The sequence below is a fragment of the Chamaea fasciata genome, unplaced genomic scaffold (assembly GCF_029207755.1).
Source record: "Chamaea fasciata isolate MVZ Bird 193981 ecotype frontalis unplaced genomic scaffold, bChaFas1.0.hap1 SCAF_25, whole genome shotgun sequence".
Lineage (NCBI taxonomy): Eukaryota > Metazoa > Chordata > Aves > Passeriformes > Sylviidae > Chamaea > Chamaea fasciata.
Genome location: NW_027094110.1, coordinates 805,705 through 828,874, shown reverse-complemented (window position 1 = coordinate 828,874; position 23,170 = coordinate 805,705). Strand labels below are relative to the sequence as shown.

Here is a 23,170-nt window from a genome sequence, read left to right as displayed (position 1 = left end):
AGACCTGCTCCCGCTGGTGTTTTTCTGGCAAAATGTTCTGTGGTAAATAGAAAGCAGATTATGGCAGAGAATCAAACAAGACATCTGACTTCACCTTCCACTATGAGCCTGTGTTTCTCAGATTTGCATAAATATAGGTATGTTGTACAGAGGCAGATAAAATTCTCCATGTCTCTGATCTGCTTATTTGAAGGAGGATCTCAGAGGGAAGTGCTGAAGCCACGGCATGTTTGAAGAATTAACTGCAGCACAGATAAAAAGCTTTAGAAGACTCCACAGGAGGGCTTTAATTTGAACAGTGAAATTCAGCTTAAAGAGCTTGAATTGGCTAAAAGGAGAAAAAAAAATCTGGTTTATAAAGCCCTCTGGAAGTAACAACCTGGGGATGTTTATTTGCCATGGGAGCCTGATGTCTCTCCCCCTTTCTCCTCCAACCACTGGGCAGCTTCGGCCAGTCCAACCCACTCCACGGGGCTGCTCCTTCGCTCCAGTACAGCTATTTTTCAGAGTTATGGAAAATTAACTTGCTAAAAATAGGGATATTGGGCACAGGAGAACTCCAGCTGGCAGACGGGAGTGAGGGCAGCAGTCTGTGTGCGCAGAGGAGGCAGCCGTGCCCCGGGGGCTGCTCACGAGCAGCTCTCGTAGTAGGCGACTTTCCTCTTGATGGTGTCCCGGATCCTTCCCACCTGCTCCTCCAGCCCCGACAGCCGGGACATCCTGGACAGCACAGCCTCGTTGCCTTCCTGAATTTCTGACTCTAAAGCTGAGGAGAGAGGGCAGGGAAGGGGAGGGTTACGTGGTGGGGTTGGGCTGAGCCTCCACCTCACTCCTGCACAGCTCTGAGGGGGCAAGAAAACCAAGATCCTGCACTCGCTGTGTTCCCCACCCTCTAAACAACCCCCAAAACACCACCCCCATTAGTCTTCAATGCCAACAAGCAGAGGTGAGGGTGTGGAGGAAAAGGGGAGCACAGTGGCACTGCAGGCAGGCCTTCCCTTCACGGCGGCACCCTGGAAAACTCTGGATTTCCTGGCACAGCACCACCAGCTACAGCCCAAACCCCAACCTCTCCCTGCCCAAAGTGCACTGTCCTCCTCATCGCTCCCTCCCCTCACACCACAGCAGTCCAAGCTCATCCCCAGGGCACAGTGACATGGTGAGAGCCTTACTTTGCATCCTGAGCATGATGCCCATGGTCTCCTGGAAGAGAGCCTGCGCCTCCCGGCCGATGCTCTGCACCTTCCTGCCCTGCTCGCCCAGCTCCACGCCCTGCCCCATCCTGCCCTGCAGCTCCGAGTAGAGCTCCTTCACCTGGGCAAAAGCCTGGGGAAAAGCAAACAAACACTGCAGGTAAGATCCAGCAGGCTGTGGAGAGGGAGGATTTCCAGCGTTGAATCCTGTTTGGATATTAAATACTGCACTGGAGCTTTGTCCCCATCACCAAACGTGTGACAGTTTGTGATGCACTCCAAGACTGACAGACAGCTCCACGAGCTGCTCTGCCTCAGGCGGGACAGACCAGGAATGAGTTCCCAGCCAAGGGTGTTAGGACTGGGAACGACTCTGGAGAAATCCAGCAGTGGGATGATGCTGTGATGTGACAGCTGTGACCCGCACAGGAACATCTCCAGAGCCGGGGCACAGCTGGCAGTGCTGTGCTGTGCTGTGTCGTTTTAGGACACGAAAGAAAGATGAAAGACTTCAAATATTTCAGAAGGCAAAGAGCACAGAAAAAAAGGCTTTTTTTGTCTAATTCTTACTGCCTTTTGTAAGGTGTTCCCATACAGACTGAACATGGTTGGTGAATAGGAACGACACCTCTCTGATGCCATTGGTTAAACCAGAGAAACAGAAAACACTACCTGGAGAAGGATTGCTTTGAGGAAGGAGAGTTGTTTGCCAGGATTGTTTGGAGAAGAAGCTTTCTGGAGAAATTTTTCCTTGGAGAAAAAGTCAGCAGCTGCCAGCAGGCTAAAAATCTCTCAGACCCAGAAATATCAGGCCGACAGTGCAGTGCTGGGCACAGCCCCAGCCCGTACCTGCTGGGCACTGCTGGCCCTCTGTGCCGCTGTCCCCGCCATGTCCCTCGTGTCCCCGGCCCTCAGGAGGTTCTGGTCAGCTCCACTCTGCAGCCGCTGCAGCCGCTGGGCCAGCCCGGCCAGCCCGGCCCCCACGGCCACCACACTCCTCTCAGCTGGCCCCAGGACAGCCTCGATCTGCAGGCACAGAGACCCCCATTGCGGGAATGCACAGGACAAAGAGTAAACCAGACTTAATTAGCATGGCTGGTTTGATAACCAAGATGCCAGGAACAAACAGAGCTCTGAAGATTACAGGAGGTGGGATTAAACCTGCTTATGGGAAGAGATTCAATCAACCCTCTGCAAGCAAAATATGTTGTAAATGAATGAACTGTTTGTATGATCTTTTAACCTGATTATTGTAATGGAAACTTATTAACCTTCCTAAAAGGGTATACAAGCTCTTGGAAAACCTGAGTAAAATCAAATTCTGATCACGAAGTCAGTCTGCCTGTCTTCCATCAATCCAATCCAATCATCAATACCCTGTCAGCAGGGCAGTCACCCCAAACCCCCCCTGTGCAGGGACCAGCCCTGCTGCCTGCAGGACACACACGGGGACAGGGACCCGGGCTGGGCTCTGGGCACCCCTCACCTCGTCCACGCGCTCCTGGATGAAGCGCAGCGAGGAGCCCGAGCCCCTGAGGTGCCCCTGGGCCTCCAGCAGCACGGTGTTGGCTCTCTGCAGGGTCCCCAGCACCTCCTCCACGCCGCCCTCCACGGCGTTCGCCCGGTTCCTGCGGGAAGGTGGGAAAGCAGCCAGGAGTGAGTGTGGATAAGGGCACAGGCTGGAGGTCCAGGGCACAGAGGGAAAATCAAGAAGCAAGAGAGGATTGCTGCTAGAAAGGTTGCAATCTCCCACCCCCAAAACCCACACGTCTGGACTCCAGCAGGTTTCCTTGTGAGAGGAACATCAGTTCCACTTCACAGCCTCGAGCTGAGGAGGCAAACTAAGGAGGGGAGATTTTCACCTTCTTTCAAACTAGTCAGAAACGTTTATTTCACGGTGCATGACAAGGTATCAAAGGGAGAGCGGTAACCAGGGAAGCAGTTCCAATGATCAGTTTTCTGCTCACAGCGGGACTGCTCAGGCCGGGTGATGGAGCTCTGGAGAAAGCCAGGCTCCCTTGTCTCATCACTTGCAGCAGGTTAAGCAGGTGTCAGACACTGCCAAGGAGTTTACAGATTTATCCTGCCGACCTTCTCGCTGGGGTATTGCTGCAAGTCAACTTGTGACTAAGCAGATGCTCCAAATTGGCAAGGGCACCCTGTAATTACTTTTTAAGGGGCTGTGGAATAATCCTCCCAACTTTCACCCCGAAAACAAACAGCCCCTTGACTCTCGCCATGCTCTCTTGTGCAATTAGGATGTAGGTCACCAATATCAACTAATACCAGGGCAACGCTGTCATCTTCCAGCACAGGCACTCGAGATAAGAGAAAAGCCTCCACTGCTTCTGATAAAGCCCTTCTTGTCCTGGTATCTATAACAGGAACTATTCTTGGGAGATTTATTCGCACTGGGGCCCCAAGGAGGCGTCTGGAGATTGCAGACTCATTCTTTTAGGCGCTGGATGGACACAGAGGATCCTGGCCTAAAACTTCAGATTGTGCAAGTCAGGGCAGCTCGGGCAGAGCAGGATTTGAACCCAGCTGAGAAGCACCAGTTCCACCCCAGCCGAGGGCCTTGAACCCCCACCGACCTGGCCTGCTCTGCCTCCTGCTGCAGCCTCTTGGCCCTGGCGATGTCCTGGGCTGTCTGGGCAAGGATGTCCTTGGGGCACTGCAGCTCAGCCGCCAGCTTTTGGATCTCGGTCATCCTCCTGTGGACTGCAGCAAGGTCCGTGGGGAGGCGCAGGGACAGAACTGACTCACTGATTTCCTGGATGGAGGCAGGATCCGTGTCCTTGTCTGCACAGACGGCACACAGGCAGCGTCAGGGAAGGTGGGAGTGCAGGGAGGAGAAAGGCAGACACCCGTGCACATCTCACACACACGTCCTCATTCCAGACAGCTCATTCCAGCCAGGATCCCTTCTGAATTAATCTCCTCGAATTCCATGCAATTCTCATTCACACCAGCAAAACCTCCAGGAAACAGCTGAACTGATACCTTGAATTTGGCAACAATAACGCCGGGGCTGAGCCCAGAGCAGTCAGGCAGCCCTCACTGGGCAGTTGAGGGTGTGTTTCAAGACAAGCCTTTTGTCATTTAACAACTAAAAGTGAATAAATCTGAAGCAGGCAGAGCCCAAGGGACATTAGCCCAGCGATTAGCTCAGAAATATCTTCACTCATCATTAACACCAGGCAGCACCGAATGACCTGATTTTCTTATTCAGCTAATGCTCAGGAGCCTCATTATGTTATTACAATCTGTCTGTGAACAATAACTCATCCCATCAGTTTGTAGGACAACAAGGAATTCTCATCTGATTAACTGCCTGCTCCAGAGAAGGGTCATCTGCCTGTCTGTGCATCAGTGAGCGTGGCCAGAAAACCTCTTTGCCCCAGGTCACTGCTGGCTGCAAATCCCCATCCCGGGAATGTCCAGGGAACACCGGGACGTGGCACCCAGTGCTCTGGGCTGGGGACAAGGTGGGGATCGGGCACAGGTGGGACTGGGTGACCTTGGGGGCCTTTTCCAAGCTCGGTGATCCCCTGATCCCCACAAGCAATGCCCAGGGCAGCTGCACCCCGGGGGTACCTGCCAGGAAGCTCCGCAGGCGCTGCAGGAGCTGCCGCAGGCGCCGCACGTCGCCCTGGATCTGCGTCCTGCTGAGCCCCAGCTGCTCCGCCAGCCGCCTCACGCTGCTCTGGATCTGAGTCGCCGACAGCTCCGTGCTCTCGATCTGCACACAGCAACGGCCTGGTGGTGCCTCTGCTGCAGCCAGAGCCCACAGCCCTGGCCCAGCTCTGCCCCGGGCCAGGCACTGTGCTCCTCCCTGTTCTCACGGGCCAGGGCTCTAAAGGGCTGTAAATGTGAAAGGCTGAGGGCTGGATCTGCAAAGGAAGCTCTCAAAGAGGGACAGCACCATTTAGCTTTTAAAAATAACTCTGAAATGGATTTTGAATTACTTTGAAGGGTCATTTTCTCTTCGTAAGGCACAGAGCTGCAAGAGCCCTAACACATGAACTCTCTCTGATTGTCTCAAATGCATCGAACCTGCAGAACTGGAGAGTTTTCCATATTCCATTTCCACATTCTCAGCCCTTCTGCCGCACTGATCCCAACCCAGGAGGGAGAGAAGCTTCCCTCAGCTGGAGGGGCAGGACCCACACACACAGGGGGCCTCCCACCCCCAAATTCCTGGGTTTCTGAAGCTGCCCAAGGGAACAAGCCTCAGGCAGAGTTTGAGGTGGGTATTCCTCACTCTGTGCTGTGGTCAGCAGAGGTCTGAGCAGGGGACGGGCAGTGCCCACACTCACCAGCTGTGCCGTGTCCTGCAGCCGGGCGCTCAGGCTGCTGAACTCCCTGGCCGCCTGCCCGGCCGCAGCCAGGGCCCCCCTGGCCAGAGGGAAGAGGCCGTGGCAGGGCTGGCCAGCCCCACAGACAGAGCTGTTGTCCCGAGGGCACAGCAGCCCCTGGCAGCGGGCAGGGGTGCAGGGCTCCACTCGGGCCCCTCCGCACACCTGGGCAGGGAGAGAACACCTGGAGTCAGGCTGGACACACCTGGGTGCCCACGGGGAGGCCAACACAGAAACACAGGGATGGCAGGTCCTGCCAAGGGAGCTGGGAACTGCAGGAGCTGTGTGGGCACGGGAGGGAACTCAAAGGGCAGTGACAGCTGGCAGTGACACAGTGACACAGCTGAGCTCACACTGCAGGAGCTGTGTGGGCACAGGAGGGAGCCCAGCAGTTTGGCAGTGACACAGGTGGCACAGTGACACAGGTGGCACAGTGACACAGGGGGCACAGCCCAAAGCACTGGAGATGTGCCACCATCAGAGAAGGGCAGCCAGAGCTGTCACCTGAGCCAGTGACACCAGGTCAGCACGGCCTCACCAGCCCGAGCTGGAGCAGAGACAGGAGCCAAGCCGCAGTGGCTCGCAGTGAGTAACAGCACATCTGTGTGGAGCAAACCCCTCTGCAGAACAACCCCCCTGCCCTGCTTGCTTTGGGGGAGAGCAGGACGGGAAGCCCCTGAAGAGCAGCAGCAGTTGGAGCCCTGGCCCTGGCAGAGTCAGGCCCAGGCTGTCAGTGCAGCAGGGGACGAGCACAGCCAGGCCAGGCTGGCGGCTCAGAACGTGCTGGTGCCCCCAGCAGCAGAGAGGGGAGCCTGGTGGTCTCCACAGCAACAGACACCGGGATGGATCTCCATGGCAATAGAGCGGCAAAGGAGAAACCAGAAAAAGCTCATCCAGAAATTGAGTCTTGGAGATACAAGAAGCGACAGGAGAGAGTTCCCAGAAGAAAAAGCCCACGGCTGGGAGCGTGGGGGGCAGGGCTTTGGGATCTGTGGTCCCCCCGGGCAATTCTCCAGCCCGGTGTGCCCGGACAGCCGCGGTCCTGCCGTGCCGGGGGAGCTGCACGATGAGACTCCTGAGCTGCACAGGGCGCCCCTGAAAACCAGACACAGCCCCTGGGGAGCTGAAACACCCGCTCTGCATCTTCACCTGCTTGATGACGGGGGTGAGGTCGGGGGCTGAGGCCAGCTCGCCCTTCAGGGCCAGCAGCTTGGCCGTGTCGCCGGGCAGGTCCCCCTGCAGCCCCGCGGCGCTCCGCCGGCTCTCCCTGGCCTGGGCCAGCAGCCCCGGGGCAGCCGCGGCCAGGCTGCTGGCGCTGCTGGAGCTCTGGTAGGCAGAGCGGATGGTCTGGAAGGCTCCTGCAGGAATGATAAAAGGCACAAAGGACTGAGAAACGCGGCGCAGCCCCTCGGGGAGGCAGCGCCTCTGCCCCGCGGTGCGCGCAGGGGAGCGCAGCCAGGGATTAGTCACCGGAGCATCACCAACAACTCCCTTTCGTTCCAAAACACCTTTCGGCCATTCCCTCAGCCAGCTCGAGGTCTCCTGCACGGGAAGCATCCCCCTCACGGGAGAGGAGATCTCTTTGCTGTTCTGAGGCTGACAGCAGGTGAAAAATCCCTTCTCATCCACCCGGCCAGGGGGAACCCCCAGACAGTTACACTGAGGTAAAGGAATGACTGCAGATGAAGAGAAGTTGCAGCTGCAGAGCTCTACCTGACAGGTCTGTGCTGCGGCTGCTTTCAAACTGGCTCCTCTTGCTCTGGTACTGGGAGCTGGTGACAACCAAGCTGCTGTTGAGGGCTTCGAGCTCCCTCGACAGAGAGGCGGTGTCACCCAGGAAACGAAGGTCGGGATTTATGCCCCGGACCTGCTCCCTGGGAGAGAAAAAGAACAAAATGTGAATTAGGTAGAGAGCAAAGCACCTGCAGGCAGAGAGCAGGGCCGAGAGGGCCACCTGTGCTGGGGCACTGCCAGCACCCGGCAAAGGGGCACTGCTGAGCCCAGAGATGGCCGAGGACACGCCAGGGCCCCGCAGGTTTGCAGAGACAGGGGCTGGGCTGCAGCCCCTCCACAGCAGGGCTGTGCCCACACTGGGAGCAGGAATGCTGGATGTGCCCTGAGAGTGCCACCACTCAGCCCTGAGTGCCACCACGCAGCCCTGAGTGCCACCATGCAGCCCTGAGTGTCACCACGCAGCCCTGAGTGCCACCACACAGCCCTGAGTGTCACCACGCAGCCCTGAGTGCCACCACGCAGCCCTGAGAGTGCCACCACACAGCCCTGAGAGTGCCACCACACAGCCCTGAGTGCCACCACGCAGCCCTGAGAGCCACCCCGCAGGCTGCCCATAATCCTCCTGCCTCGGGGACATTGTGCCGGGGACAGGCACACATGGAAATGCTGCTCCGCTGCCTCCCTGCTCCCCTCACGAGCAGAGCCAGGCGTGGCAGGGACAGAAACGAAGCAGAACCCGTGCAAGCAGCTCCCAGAGAAACCCCAGCAGCCCCCCGTGGATCAGGGACGCTCCCCACGGGCAGCACCGTCCCTCACCTGATGGCAGCGAGCGCGCTGGCCGCCTGTGCCAGGCCCTGCTGTGTGACAGCGGGGTGGCCGAGGACACCCTGTGCCTGCTGCAGGTCCCCCTGTGCCTGTGCGAGGCGGGGGCCCAGCTGGGAGCCCCCCGCGCCCGAGGACAGCAGCGCTGTGGCGTTGGCCAGGCTGGCCTGGCGCTGCCGCAGGCGCTCGATGTCCCCATCGTGGCTGTGGAAGCAGGGGTGGCACAGGTGGCAGCCGGGGTAGGGGCCGCAGTGGCCCTGCTGGCACTGGTCACAGCGGGGCCCGGTGACACCGGCGCGGCACAGGCAGCGGCCCGTGGCCCTGTCACAGCCCGGCTCCTCCGTGCCCTGGAAGTCGCAGTCGCACTCTGGGACAGCAAAGGGCGAGGGAGAGAGAAGGTGGCGGTGAATGATTTTATATCTGCATGAAACCAGCCATTAATTAGGGTTAATGAGGTCCCAACCCAACCTGACATCGCCTCCCCAGCTGGGACAAAGGTGGCACAGGCAGAGCCCCAGGAGCTGGCACAGCCCCTGGCCCTACAGGGCCAGCCCAGCACGGTTCACCCACGGCTGCTGGGGGGGCACTGGTGGATACTGGAGAGGAACTGGGAGGCCGCTCCAGAGAGGAAATCTCTCGTGTCAGACACCATGGGACCAGGGATGTCAGGACATGGGCCAGCTGCTCCTTTCCCCAGATGGTCCCTGATCTGACACAGGAAACGCTGACCAAGCCAGAGCAGTACCTGTGCACCCTCCCCGTGCATCTCCGTAGTGCCTGGGCGGGCACTGCTGCTGCCCCAGGGCCGAGCACGTCTGTCCCGTGAAGCCGTCCCTGCAGGGGCACTGTCCTGTGAACTGAGAGGGGACCACGTCAGGGACACCCAGGGCTGGGCACCTTCCTGGCAGAGCTGTGTCTCGGCTGCTCCTGACCACCAAAACCAGCACATGGGGCATTCCCTCCTCTCAGCCTGTGCCCAGGGCACGCCCGAGGTGCCCGTGGCAGGCCCAGCTCAGGCACAGGATGCCAACAGGCTCCAAGCAGCCCCAGCAGCACGAGGAGGGTGTTCAGCCTTGTGTCAAAAACAAAGCAACCGCCCACGAGCAGCTGCTTTGCTGTCTCAGGTCTCCTCCCCATGCTGAGCTCGTTTGGAACCTATCTGAGGCTCTTAGAATTTGTCATGGTTTGGGGTTTTTTTACGTTTAATTTTCCCAGTTGCCTCTTAAGCCTGAAGTGGCACACATGCTTTTCATTGACAAATGAGCGTAATTAACTTCCCTCGCCTCTATGAAGATGTCTTATTAGGACTTCCTTGATAAATATCAGGCTTGTTAAAGTGACTTAATCTTGCCTCAATAATTACCACCTTCTTTCATTTTCCTGAATAGCCTGTCGTGGTGTTTTCTAAGAATCAGGAGAAGGAAAATAGGAGTGGGATGCACCGGGGAACACGGAGCTCTTTTTGTGAAGGTTCCTATGGATGGGGCAGGACAAAGGAGGTGGGTTTGGTGCCCTGACAGGTCCCCAGCAAGGGGACACTGAGCCACGGCCGTGACATCCTGGTCTGTGCGGCTCAACCCCCGAGAGCCCGCTCACAGCAGCAACGAGAAGTCAGAAAAGGAACAAGCCCAGGGAAACGGAAAGGAAACGCTGCTGCGGGAAGAGGAGCGAGCCCGAGGCTGCCCGGCGGGTACCTGGTTGCAGTGGGGGCTGCGGGAGCCGCGGGGGTGGCAGGCGCAGGGCCGGCAGCCCTGCCCGCTGCCCAGCCCCCAGTGCCCGGCCGCGCACTGCCCGCAGTCGCTGCCCACCACGTTGGGCAGGCAGGAGCAGCTCCCGCTGTCGCCGTCACAGGGCACCGTGTCCTGCCGCGTCCCCAGGGCATTGCAGGCGCACCCTGCAACAGAGAGGGGCTGGCTGTGCCGGGAGCAGCCGCCCCGAGAGGCCCTTTCCCTCTGTCCCTTCCCACCTGAGCTCAGGAGATCCACACCTGGCTCTGACAGCCCCCCACAAGTGCTGCAGAGGGAACTGGAGCCCGAGGAGCCTCAGGACCCCCCGGCCCAGGGGACAGCAGTGCCCTGACCCACAGCTGCCCTGCTCTCTGCATGGCATCACCCCCTGAGCCCTGGGGACAGTGCCCTGACCCACAGCTGCCCTGCTCCCTGCATGGCATCACCCCCTGAGCCCTGGGGACAGTGCCCTGACCCACAGCTGCCCTGCTCCCTGCATGGCATCACCCCCTGAGCCCTGGGGACAGTGCCCTGACCCACAGCTGCCCTGCTCCCTGCATGGCATCACCCCCTGAGCCCTGGGGGCACTCAGGATACAGCTGCACCCCCCCAAACCCCACCTGCCCTGTGCTTTTTGCTAAACCTACATCTGAAGCCACCCCCAGACTGAACAAGGAGCTTTTATAAACCTTTCCAAAATGAGTTCTTGGCTTGAAAACCCCAAACCAAAGCTGGGCAGGACCCGGGTCCCTTTTGGAGGGGGCACCTCGGGGCAGGGGGGTCCCAGGGGTACTCACTGCGGCACCCAGCGGGGTTGGCCCCGGCCAGCTGGGCAAAGCCGGGCTTGCAGAGGTGGCAGCGGTGGCCCTGCACGTTGTCCTTGCAGACACAGCGCCCTGTCCCCGGGTCACAGGCAGAGCCGGGCACGGTGCCATCCGGGTCACACTCACAGGCTGCCAACGGGCAAGAAACGTCCCAGCTGAGGGGGGCAGGTCCCGGGAAAGGTGCCCAGGGGGGTTTTGGGGTGTCACTCACGCAGACAGGCCTCGGGGTGGCTCAGCTCCTGCCGAGGGTTGCGGAAATAGTTGGTTTTGCAGCGCTCGCAGTTGTTGCCCTCGGTGTTGTGCTGGCAGTTGTCACACACCCCCCCGCTGGCCCCGCCGCTGGCCCGGTACAGCTCGGGGTCAAAGTGACACGAGGACGAGTGACCATTGCAGTCACAGCCTGAAAAATCCCAGAAAACGACTCAATTAGAGATGGCACAATGCAAACCCCTGCGGCACCAGCAGCAGCATTGGCACTAGAGGGTGCCCAAGGCTCCTGTGTGACACAGTGACACCGGCGACAACCCCGCAGGGGCTGGGCACTGGTGCAGCCCACGAGAAGCAAAGGTGCTGAGATACCACTCAGCCCCACAGAGCCCCAGGGCAGGGGACTGGGGCTCTGGCAGGGCAGGATTTGGGGTGGGGGGCTCTGGCAGGGCAGGATTTGGGGCGGGGGGCTCTGGTAGGGCAGGATTTGGGGCAGGGGGCTCTGGTAGGGCAGGAATTGGGGCAGGGAGCTCTGGTAGGGCAGGATTTGGGGCAGGGGGCTCTGGTAGGGCAGAATTTGGGGTGGGGGGCACCGGCCGTACGCTGGCACTCGTGGGGGTGGCTGTCCTCGGCGGGGGCCCAGGGCCGGGCGTTGAACAGGGCAGCGCAGCGCTCGCAGTGGGGCCCGGCCGTGTTGTGCTGGCACACGCAGTGACCGGGGACCTGCTGCACAGACAAGGGGTCACCCACCCTGGGGACAACAGCCCAGGACAGAGCCTCACCCTCCCTGTGCCTCTCCAGGGCATGCCCATCAAAGAGCCTCCCCCAGGCCATTTCTGGCCAAGGTGTCCTGAGGAGCACCCCAGGCAGGCAGTGGAGCCATCCCAGCGGTGCCCAGCCCCTGGCACCCCGATCCCAGCGGTGCCCAGCCCCTGGCACCCCAATCCCAGCGGTGCCCAGCCCTTGGCACCCCAATCCCAGCGGTGCCCAGCCCCTGGCACTCCAATCCCAGCAGTGCCCAGCCCCTGGCACCCCGATCCCAGCGGTGCCCAGCCCCTGGCACTCCAATCCCAGCAGTGCCCAGTCCCTGGCACCCCAATCCCAGCAGTGCCCAGCCCCTGGCACCCCAATCCCAGCAGTGCCCAGCCCCTGGCACCCCAATCCCAGCGGTGCCCAGCCCCTGGCACCCCGATCCCAGCGGTGCCCAGCCCCTGGCACCCCGATCCCAGCAGTGCCCAGTCCCTGGCACCCCGATCCCAGCAGTGCCCAGCCCCTGGCACCCCGAGCTCACCGTGCTGTGCTGGTCCCCAGCAGGGGCACAGTGCTCGGCGTGGCCGTGGCAGAAGCAGCTCCCCAGCACCTGCATCTCTGTCACGGCGTAGAAGGTGCTGGGGGCGTGGTACCCCTGGCGTGGGATGTGGGGCAGCTCCGTGAAGTTGATGCGCAGGTTGGTGAAGGGCCCCAGCTCTGGGGGGGACAGGGACGGGGGTGAGGGGCAGCAGAAGTTCCTTGTAATCGGTGGGGAGGGCTTGGAGCAAGGGAAGGAGGAGCTGGCACAAAGAGCAGCAGCTGAGCCATCAGCAAAGACCAAATGCTGCTCCTTGACGGCCCAGACGTGCAGCTCAGGGTCCTGCAGGGTTACCCCAGCTCAGCACCTCCCGGCGCTGCCGGGAGAGCCACGAGGAGCCGCATTCCCCTCTCAGCTCTGGGGGAGGCCCAGCACTCACTCTCAACGGCTTGGCTGTACGAGGAGCTGATTGTAGAGCCCAGGTCCCGGATGCTGAATTTCACCTTAGAGGGGAAAAACCAGGTTAAACAGCAGGGAACCGGAGCTGCTCTCTGCTCTGGGCACTGTGTGCTCTGGACTTGCCTCTGCACAACGGCACTGAACACAGGGACAGCCTTCCGAGCCGCAGGAAGTCCCACACACACCTCGCCCATCACAGAGCAGCAGGAACCTTCCCAAGGAGTGCCCTCAGCAGTGCCGGCTGCCACGTGCCCCGCCTCTCACCAGGTGTGCAAAGCTTCCAGCCCCTCACCAGGTGCACGAAGCTTCCAGCCTCACCCCGTGTTCCTGCAGCACAGCCCACCCCAACCCCAGGGCCACAACCGGGGGTCCCTGTCACAAAGCCCCAGCCCGTACCGTGCCCCCGTGCAGGGGGTGTCCCCGCAGCTCCTGGCACCGGGGGTCCTGCCAGCCCCCGGGGGGGCCGCGGGGCACGCGGGGGAAGGCGGCGGCGCAGTCAGCGGCCAGGAACTGCAGCACCTGCCATGTCCTGCCGGCGTCCTGCGAGCGCTCGATCAGCATCGCTGCGGGCGGCGACTGCGGGAGGGGACAGGGACAGACACGGGGCTGGCACCGTGGGGTGTCACCTCAGGACAGGGACAGACACACGGGGTGACAGCACGGTGTGACACCTCGCCAGCTCCCACAGACACCAACCCTGAAGTGCAGCACGACGCTGTCCAGCTGGAACGTCTGCTCCAGGTCCAGCTGCAGGGACACGTGCTCCACACCTGCGGGCACAGGGACACATTGGGGACACTGGGACAATAACCAGTCATTTCCTCCTTTCCTCCCCATCCACGGAACCCCACACCACTCCCTCTTCCCCTCCGGGGGTTACTGGCAGCACTCTGTGCCCCGGTGACCCCCGTGGGGGCCCCTCACCGTTCTGGGACTGCCACCAGCGCGCGCGGCCGGCCGAGGACAGGACGTTCTCCACGCGGTGCCCGCTGTAGCTGTGGGGCAGCCTGGAGTCACACCTGCAGCATTTCATGCTCCACTGCAAAGGAAAGGCCAGCGGGAGTGACCATGGCGGCAGCCCGGAGGGAAAGGCACCAGGGGCGAGGAGGAAAGGCACGGTGGGTTCGTTAAGGACCAAAGAGCGTCAGCACGGCTCGTTGACGGAGAGCTGAAGGACCACGACCAGCAAGGCTGACCACACACAGGCCTCAAGAGCTCCCCCCCACACCTTGCTAAAAACCACAACTCAAGGTTTTACAGGCTAAAAACTAAACCCAAAACGCTTTTGACTAACGCAGATTTTTGGCCAGCCACCATCGCTGCGGGGTTTTTTTAAGCAACCCCCCCCAGTTTCCACAGCAGCAACACTTGATAGAAAGGCCTTTGCAGCTTTTCAGGACCGGTTTGCCCTTTCCACACTGCCGAGGGGCTGTCTGGTGGACACAAGGGCCTTTCTCTCCCCCAGGAGCAGAGCAGGAGCAAACAGTGGGTGAGAAGCCAGGGGGTGGGAAGTCGAGTGGCTCAAAGTTCAGCCCTTCACTTGAGCAAGTGACCCAAGGAGTAAACAGAGATTTAGAACGGGGAAATGTGGGGACGGGAGAAAACCGTCCCCCGGGAGCAAACAAATACCCAAAATGTCACCAAGCAGGCAACGCTCCCTGCAGGCACCAGCAGCCGCCACCGCGGGGCTCCGGAGCCGGCTCCGAAAGGGGCAGGAGGCGGCAGGAGCAAGAGCCGGGAGTGGGGCAGGGCTGGACAGCAGCCAGGGGGAGAGGCAGGCACGGGGTGGGTGAGCAGGGTGGGCGAGGACCACCAGGAAAGTGGGATGGAGACAGCCGGGTGAGGCCAGGGTGGGGAGGGGCAGGGTCTGGGGGATGGGGGATTAATTAGGAGATGGGGGATTAATTAGGAGATGGTGCCAGAGCCCACAGCGGCATCTCCAGGGCACACGGTGGGGGACTGAAGCACTTGGAGCAGAACAAACGCCAGGGACTGCAGAGACCACTGGGAGGGGAATGATGCTGCTCAGGGCATGGAATGGTGGGCTCAGCACCCCCAGCCGGGTGGAAAACAGGTTCTCCAGAGAAACTGCAGCTGCCCTATCCCTGGCAGTGCCCAAGGCCGGGTTGGATGGAGCATGGAGTGCCCTGGGACAGTGGGAGGTGTCCCATGACAGGGCACTGACCTGCATCACCTCCTGCACCCAAACCGTGAGGGATTCTGAGCTGTCAGAGCAGCGGAGGAGCTCCCAAAGGGAGCAGTGGGACACGTCTGTCACACAGCCCGGAGCCCGGGGGATCAGGGAGGATCAGCAGAGAGGGCAGGAGCCAGCCCTGAGGGCTCAGAAAGGTCACCCTGGGTGCAGAGCGGGTCTGGGGCTGGCAGGGGCACAGCTGGCACAGGGAAGGCAATGAGACACCCCTGCAGGGCTGCCGGGGGCTGCAGTGGCTTTGGGTGACACCAGAGGCACGGGCAGGCTGGCACCCCAGTGGGGAATCGGCTTTCAGTGCCTGAGCGGGGACATGGGGTGACAAGTGACCAGCAGCACTTCACAGCCACCTCCGTGTAAAACCTTCCACGGGATGCTGAAAACAGAGGAGTCAAATCCAGCCCAAACCCGAAACAGGGCCCTTCACAGGGAAGGGACAGGTCTGTGCTCAGGAGGGCAGCGGGAGCTGGCAGCCACGGGGCCACGGTGACACCACAACTTCTGGTTTCCCCTTTAGAAATTAATTTGTGGTTTACAAAAATTAACCTGTGCTTTCATTCCTAACGCAGCCCAGAGCTGAGACTGCTCTGTCCCAGCCTGGGAACCCTTCCCCAGCTGGGTGCACAGTGAGATCCTCACTGCAACCCATCTGTTTCCATATTTTCCACAATCTTTATGTTCTGTCTATAAATACCCCAGCACAGGAGTTGGCAAACTACAATATTTGTAACAATATCACAAAGTAAGCAAACATAGCACTGAAAATGTATAATCACGCAATTTCCCTGGCTCTACCAGTGAGAATCACAAATAATTGAATCAGGACTAGGCAGAACTCATCTCAGATAATGGCCAGGAGCAGCAAATTGTCAGGGAGCTGCAGGAATTATCCACAGAAATAATCTACTGAACAATTGCCAACGGTGATTAAACTCCCCACCAGTTCTGAGTGCGCTTAGCAAAGGAGGAAGGAAGGTTTCCTGCAAGGGGAAAGGTTAATCTCGGCTGAATTATTCATTAGGAGTGACTCGTGCATAGTTATGAGCTCATTCACACAGCCAGGGCCAGCGGTGCTCGGCAGCTGCAGCCCCATTCCAAACGTGGGGCTGAGTCAAAATGGAGCTTCAGCCGTGTGAGACAAAGCCTTCCCAGGCGGCCCAGGGCTGTGCTGGGTGCAAAAATATTCCTTTTGGGTGGTTCTTTTTTTCCTTTGTTTTTTTAATTAAGACTAAAATTAACACTGGAAGCCAAATTCATTTCACATCCTCGGAGTAAATTGTGAAAGGCCCGCATTGCACAACAGCAGGATCGGCTCTTACCAGCTGTGACTATGTGTCTCAAAGTTCCTGGGGACAGAGGGAATTACCAAAACTGACAGCCCAAAACGAGGAGAGATTCACCAGCACGTACCTTTCGTTTTCCCTTGTGTTTTATTTTTGTTTTTTTCAGCAGGCTCGGTGAATCCCTGGGAGCCGGGCCGGGATCACACCAGGGCTGCAGCTCCATGTGATCAATGACAAGGGAGGTTTTGGGATCTGCTCCGGGTCATCACTCCGGGGCAGCGCTGGCTCTCAGCACGTCCTCCCCTCCCTGCCCGGCAGAGCACCGGGCGGTGTTGGGGAAGCGGTGGGGGCTGCCAGGGCCGTTTAAGGAAGGTGAAAGAGGTTGTGGGGCCGCAAGGAAATCACTTCTCACCCTCTGCGCCCCCAAGCTACTCCAGAGTCACCCAAAGTGTGGCTTGAGGGGGTTCTGGGATTCAGGGAAATTAATTCCAGGATTTTGAAAGATAATTCACAGCACAGTTGTGCGAGAGGGAAAACTATTGTGCTCGGAATAGAGCCATGCCTCAGAACTAAACTGAAGGGAGGAAAAGTCCACAAAGAACAACTTGAAAATGCCCGAGCGTGGCAGCTGAGCAGGTTTGTGCTGCTCTCCTCCTGCCCTGAGCTCGTGACCCAGCTCCTGAGCAGCCTCTCAGCTCACGCAGGGGCAGCAAACCTCACTCAGATTTAACCTGGTGGCCCCGAAGTTATTTCAGGAGCTCCTGCTGCCATTTTAACATGAGCAAAGAGCCCTTGAAATAAAAACCTCCTGGCACAGCAGCACAACCCGAAATAAACTGCACTTATTCCTCAGCAGAAAGGGAAGCTGAGCTGGGAACAGAGACCTCTCATAGCTGTGGGGACCTCGGGGGTCCCACATCTGACCGGGCTGGTGGCAGGGACAGAGCACTGTGTCACTCAGGCTCCTGGCACTCAGGAGCTCTTGCACAGCCAGTGTTCCACGGGGACAGCAATTACCGTCCCAGTTTTATCTGGGAGCAATCTGGGAATTCGTACAGAGATTTAGGGTATTAACCCATGGGGTGGGCAGCAGCCACAAGTTACCTGGGGGACAAAGGCACCTGCCGAGCCAAGAGATGTAAGTCCCAATCCCAACCCATTTTCTGCAGGAGAGCTCTCTGCTGCAGCACTGTTCTCTGCAGGACAGGGCTCTGCCAGCCTCGTGGGGCAGGGCTGTGAAAAAACCCGTACATTTGCCAGGGGAAAAGGCAGCAGAAGTTCCCGAGGCTCTGTCGCCGTGGTTAAACTTCCCAGTGAGCAGCTGTTGGTCACTAAGCTGGCCTGGGATTCAGTTTTGGAGCACAGATCTGCCACAGAATCATGGAGCTGAAAGGGATCGCTGAGTCCAGTTCCCAGCCCCAAATCCCAGCCTGGGCCTGAGATTCTCTCTGCCGTGACATCAGTGTCACATCCTTGCCTGGCTGGTTGGAAATGACACTGAAAAGGAGCTCTGGGGTTCTGCTCAAAACACAGAGAGAGGGCTCTGCCCCCCAGCCTGGTTTTCAGAGGGGGCAGCAGAGATGGGCTAAAGCCACGAGCCGGACAAACATCCCAGGGATGAGGTTGGAGGAAATGAAGTCCCTTTCCCTTAAAAGCAAGCACGTGGGTGCTGTTTCCCTCACCCCATCTGTTCTCACATCAGCAAAACTTCATCTCAGATCTGCCAGGACGATTTGACAGGCTGCAAACCCCAAACTGCACCAGCTTATCCCACACCCCACACACGTCCTGCTGCGAGGCAGTGACGAGGTGTCTCCCAGCATGTGTCAATCTGCAGCCCTGAGGCCAAAAAAACCGAGATACAGCGAAGGGAAGAGAGAAAAATAATGGGAAATAGGGTTTTCTTGGGCAGGTAGGGGCACATCCCTGCGGCAACGAGCAGGGCGTGCCCGAATGCCTGAGTGAGATAAGCCCTGAGCAGCAGCCTGTGCTGCTGCCTTACCTCCAACCCCTCAGGAGCACAAATTATTCAGTGCAAAGCCCTGACTTGACGAAGAAAGACCCAAATTAGGAGCCATGCTTTGGTCCCATCCAGCCCCAGCTATCCCATGGTTTTGTGGGTGCGCTGTGAAAAGCTCGCTGTGGGGCTGGAGTTAAAGTGAGCAGGGAGGAACAGCTCTCCCTGCCCCAGCCGGCTGGGTGGGCTCAGGCAGGTGGCCCGGCAGATGCAGGCACAGCCAGCCCCAGCAGGGCTCCAGATCCGTCTGGCACTTCCCTCCTGGCAGACGCTGGATGGTATTTCTGGAAGCAGCCGAAGAGGAGTCGGCGCTGAGCTCCAGAGATGCTGCAGAGCAGCCCTGCCAGGCAGCTGGCACCATCCATCAGCAGGAGGGAGCCCAGCGCTGTGCCAGGAGCTCACACGGGCTCACATCCCCCTCCCCTGGTCCCACAGGGTCCTCTGGAACCTCCTCTCACTCCCCATGGATGGCTCCAGACACCAGAGCTGACAGAGCTGACTGCCCACCCTTCACATCCACCAAATGCCCACAAAGATCAGGTGATGGAAGGCAGAGAATCCCATGCAAACAACATTTTAAATACCGAAATATCAAAATATCAATATCTGCCAGGGCTGGGGGGTGAGGACTCACAGTCACACTCCCCAACCTGCTCCAGGAGCAGCAGCACGGGGACATAGCCCTGCTCCTGTCCTGCCTCCACCCCTGTTCTCTGGCTCACGATGTCACAGGATGCTCTAGGTGCCTGTGAAAGCCACTCCGTGCCTTCCCTTGGCTGGGGGTGCCAGTGGGAGCTGCCCCGTGCTCTGCACACATTTATATTTACGTATGTAACATCCATATTTCCATATATTCTACGGGTAAAGGAAGAGAAGTGTTAACTGAGGCTTGAATCACACCTCAGCCCATCACAGCCTTTCACACCGAGCCTTTCCTCAGCGCCTCCCAGACTCCAAACCCACCCTCGCTTATTTTCCTATTTTATTTCGTTTCCCTCCCCGGCTGCCTGCAGCGCTGGGTGATTTCCAGGCCGGGCCATTGGCCTGCCCGGTTCCACCTCCCATCGCTGCTCCGGTCCCTGCCCTGTGCTATAAACGGCAGCGCTGAGTGTCCCTTTTGGCTTCCACCGGGCTGAGCCCCCGGGCGGGGATGGAGCAATCAGGAGAGCAAAGTATAAAGGTTAGCGGGATGTGGAGCCGGGGCAGACAATGGAGCAGAGGCTGAGGTTGATCAGTGACCACCGGAGTTGCAAAAGAGGCCCCCGGGGCCGGCAGGCAGCGCTGGCAGCCGCGGGCGCTGCGGCACTGACAGCCACCCCTCGGCCCCTGCCCTCTGCTGAGGCTGCAAAACCGCCCCCAGATTTGTACCTATTTGGCAACTGAACAAGAGCAAGGCCTGTGACCAAAAAAAGACTCCGAGGAGTCTATAAATTAAACGTGCTTGCTTTTTATAGGACGGGAACAGGGTCCAGTTTTGCTTAAATTAGGGAAGCAGAGAAAGGGAGGGAAAAGTTAGGAAATGCTGGAGCCGTGGGGATTTCTCCCAAGTGAAGAGCTGGTATAATCAAACCTCCATCAGCAATTACAGCTGCAGAACAGAAACCGGGGGTTTGCTCTCAGGGACTCTGAATCTCTCATTTCAATAAAGAAAAGCAGCAAAACGTAAGGAAGTGAAGACCCCATTCCCAGAGCTCGAACTGGAGAATCCAGCTCACCATAATGATAATTATTCCACATCCCCTTTAACCCTGGCACTTGTAAGGCAAGGGGCGAGGGATGTGAAAACCGAGCAGTTTGGGGATTTGTGGCCGGGAAGGGATCACTGCAGCCTTGCCCCCTGCCTTCCTCCAGGAGCCCCCACTCCCTAGTCCTGCTCCAGCAGAGATGTCCAGGCTCCACTCCAAAGATTACAAATGATGCAGAGGATCAGAGTGATGCCCTTTGGAGGTGCTCCCAGGGTCAGGCAGAGGGGTAACAGCCCATTCCAGCGGCTGTTAGGATGAGCATCTTAACCAAGGTTTTGTCCACACTCACTTCCCAAGCACAAGGCCCCCACGCCCCCTTTTCAAACAAAAGTCACTGCCAAATGTCATTGTTAAATGAAGAGGCACGTGAATGAGCGATTTTCCTTATCTATGAGCAGAAATTTGGAAGGAAAAACTAATGCAGCCAGGGGAAGCAGCAGGGCTTTACTTGTGTGGCGAGCACAAATCCTCATCCCTGGGAGCAGCACAAGAGCTCCAGAAAAGGGGAGAGGAGGAAATGCCTGACTGTGACCGTCAGCCTAGGAAAGTCCCTGCGGGAGGGGAGATGCTGCAGCCAGCCCGGCATCCAGGAGGATCCGCTGCTCACACCCCTCTGGGCCGGGAGCTGCCCCCTCCCTGAGCTCAGGGACAGTGGAAATCTCTCCAGCCCAGCCAGAACATCACTGGCTCCACAACAAATCCGCTCACAGCCACATCCTGGCCTCCAGTTTGCAGGGCAGTTAAAGCCAGGCTGGCTCACTGGAGCTGGGCTTCGGTGCAGAAATCACTGCCACCTCCTCTCCTCTGCGGCAGCTCTCCAAGACCCCTCCTGCCTGCCCTGAACCCTCGGGGCTCCTCCCCAGGCACGCAGGGGGTTAACAGCAGCCCCAGGAAGGCTGTAGGAAGTTCTCACACCCGGGACACATCACCCCTGCAGCTCTGAGCTCTGTGCTCGAGCAGATTTGTCCGTAAACTCTCCCTCTGACTCGGTGGGAGCTCTGGGAATCTGCAGCTGGATGAAGCCTGATCCCCCAGCAGGATCTGCTGCCCCCGCACACAACCAGCCACTGGAAGCCGTTTGGTCACTTTAGCAACTTTTCCAGGTCTTTGTGACAGACCTGAGACGTTCCCATTTATGACAAGTAAAACACGAGTTTAGTTTATAACTAAAACGTCCCGGGATAGGAGGGCTCGGGGCATTTTGCCCACGGTGCTCCACGCCAGAGCTCTGCTGTCCACACCGTCCCTGCCCTCAGGCCCACTCCTCACCCCTGGGGATGGCAGAGAAAGGCTCCAGGGCACTCTGCAGGTCTGCAATGGCCCAGCACTGGGCTGGGAGGGGGACACATCCCAGGATCATGGCATGATTTGGGTTCAAAAGGACCTTAAAGCTCATCCCATTCCATCCCCCTGCCGCGGGCAGGGACAACTGCCACCAGCCCAGCTCAGAGCCCGCACACATCCCTGCCAGCAGGAGGGGAGGATGGGATGGGTGAAGGCACCCCCGTGCCTCGGGAGGGTCGGGGAGCAGGGATGGGGAGGATGGGATGGATGAAGGCACCCCCGTGCCTCGGGAGGGTCGGGGAGCAGGGGGAGCAGGGGCTGTACCTGTCCGTGGGGCGTGCAGTACGTCTCGGGCTTGCTGAGGCCACAGGTGGAGGAGGCTCTCAGGTGAGGGGCCCGTCCCAGCAGCAGATCCCCGGGGGCAGGGTAACAGGCTCCCCGGGAACAGGCTCCCTGCGCTCCCAGGGGCCGTGGGGCAGCTGGAACAGCGGGAAAAGGGATCAGGGCTGTGTCAGGGAGGCACAGACACCAACCAGCCTCACAGGACAGGAGCTGTGTGCTGCTGCACCAAACCCGCCACGCTTGGGACAGCCCCCCCAGGGCAGGTGCCAGCAAAGAGAAGGGATTTCACCCCTGAGGGACCTTTATTTTTTAATAATAGTGCTTTGTACTAAGAGTTACTTCCAAAACACTTCCTTGCCCTGGCCCCAGGTTTTGGGTTGCAGGGATGCTCTGTGCCTTGCCCATCGGACTGACCAGCCCTGGTGGTGTCCCCTGTCCCCAGAGGCAACCCTGCTTGGTGTACCCTGTCCCCAGATCCAGCCCTGCAGCTCGGGACAGAGAGCAGCGGCCTCCTGCCAACCCCCAGCACTGTGATCAAACCCAGGCTCTCTGCTGCTGCTGCTGCAGACACAAAGCTCCCATCAGCAGCGGTGCTTTTAGCCAGCTGCAGCCCTGTTCTTTGGGAGCCTTACCCAGCAGCACAAGCACTGCCCACGGCCACAGCTGCCAGCGAGGCTCCATTCGGCCACGGACACACCTGGGGAAGAGTTTGCAGCGAGACTGAAAAGAGCAGAAAATGGCAGTTCAAAAGCTCAGTCCAGGTCCTCCTTCCTTCTCACTCTGCAGGGAGACACTTTTAATTAATCTACACAGAATAACATGGGGGGGAAATGAAGACTAATGAAGAGGAAAATCAGAAGCTCAAAGTGATTTTGCCTCTAACACAATGAACCCCTGGCCCAGCCCCGCTGGTGCCAGGCAGGAATGCGGGGCTGGAGGGAAGGGATGCAGTGTGCACACACACACCCCTCCAGCCCCGGCCACCCCTTCCCAGGCTCTCTGTGCTCCAGCCCCACCCGCGCTTCCAGAGTCTATCCCAGACCCAAACCCCTCGCGCGGTGCCCCAAAGTCTCATTCCAGGAAAAGGAAAAATCCATAAAAAAACCTCCTGCGAGTGTCTCCAGCAGGGAAAGGAGCCCCGTGGGACAGCCCAGGGGAGGGAATGCTGCCGACACACACCCGCAGCAAGCAAGCAGAGAGCTCACCTGCCCTGTCCCCGGCGGTGTCCCCGTGTCCCCCGGGCAGCCGTGACAGCGCTGTGAGCGCCGGCTGAGCCTCGCCGGCTTTTAACGCGCAGCTGCCTCACCTGCGGAGAAGGTGCCCGTGGGCGCAGCGAGGATGATAAAGGAGTGATTCAGGGATCCCCAGACATCCACACCCTGTTCTGTTAGCGCATAACTCGTGACAGCTCCCGGACGGGCACAGCGCACACACAGTGGGCACGGAGGGCAGCGGGGAAAAGCCCGGGGAACAGCCTGGGTGAAAAGCCCGGTGGAAAGCCCGGCTGGGGCTCGTTTAACCCCCCTGGGGCTGCGGCGGAGCCCCGGAGCCGCTGCTGGGCTCAGCCCTCACCCCAGGGCTCGCCCACCCTCCCGGGCAGGGTTTGCAGGGTTTGTTCAGCACCAGGTGACAGGGCAGTGCCACCGCCAGCACCTCGGCTCGGTTGTTTAAAGTATCA

General features: G+C 59.2%; 1 protein-coding gene across 1 annotated transcript; it reads right to left on the bottom strand.

The window, feature by feature from the left end:
• Window positions 1–262: 262 nt before the first annotated feature.
• LAMB3 (laminin subunit beta 3) lies at window positions 263–22,185 on the bottom strand. The gene is made up of 22 exons (XM_066203980.1): window positions 22,125–22,185; window positions 21,475–21,629; window positions 13,537–13,651; window positions 13,309–13,382; window positions 13,009–13,188; window positions 12,593–12,656; window positions 12,157–12,332; window positions 11,468–11,591; window positions 10,870–11,058; window positions 10,632–10,787; window positions 9,802–10,001; window positions 8,853–8,964; window positions 8,102–8,474; window positions 7,265–7,425; window positions 6,701–6,909; window positions 5,513–5,716; window positions 4,791–4,935; window positions 3,788–3,995; window positions 2,680–2,821; window positions 2,043–2,219; window positions 1,173–1,326; window positions 263–766 (listed from the first exon to the last, which is right to left on the bottom strand). Exons 1-22 carry the CDS (start codon window positions 22,171–22,173, stop codon window positions 630–632), a joined length of 3,504 nt encoding a protein of 1,167 aa, XP_066060077.1. The 5' UTR covers window positions 22,174–22,185; the 3' UTR covers window positions 263–629.
• Window positions 22,186–23,170: the final 985 nt, after the last annotated feature.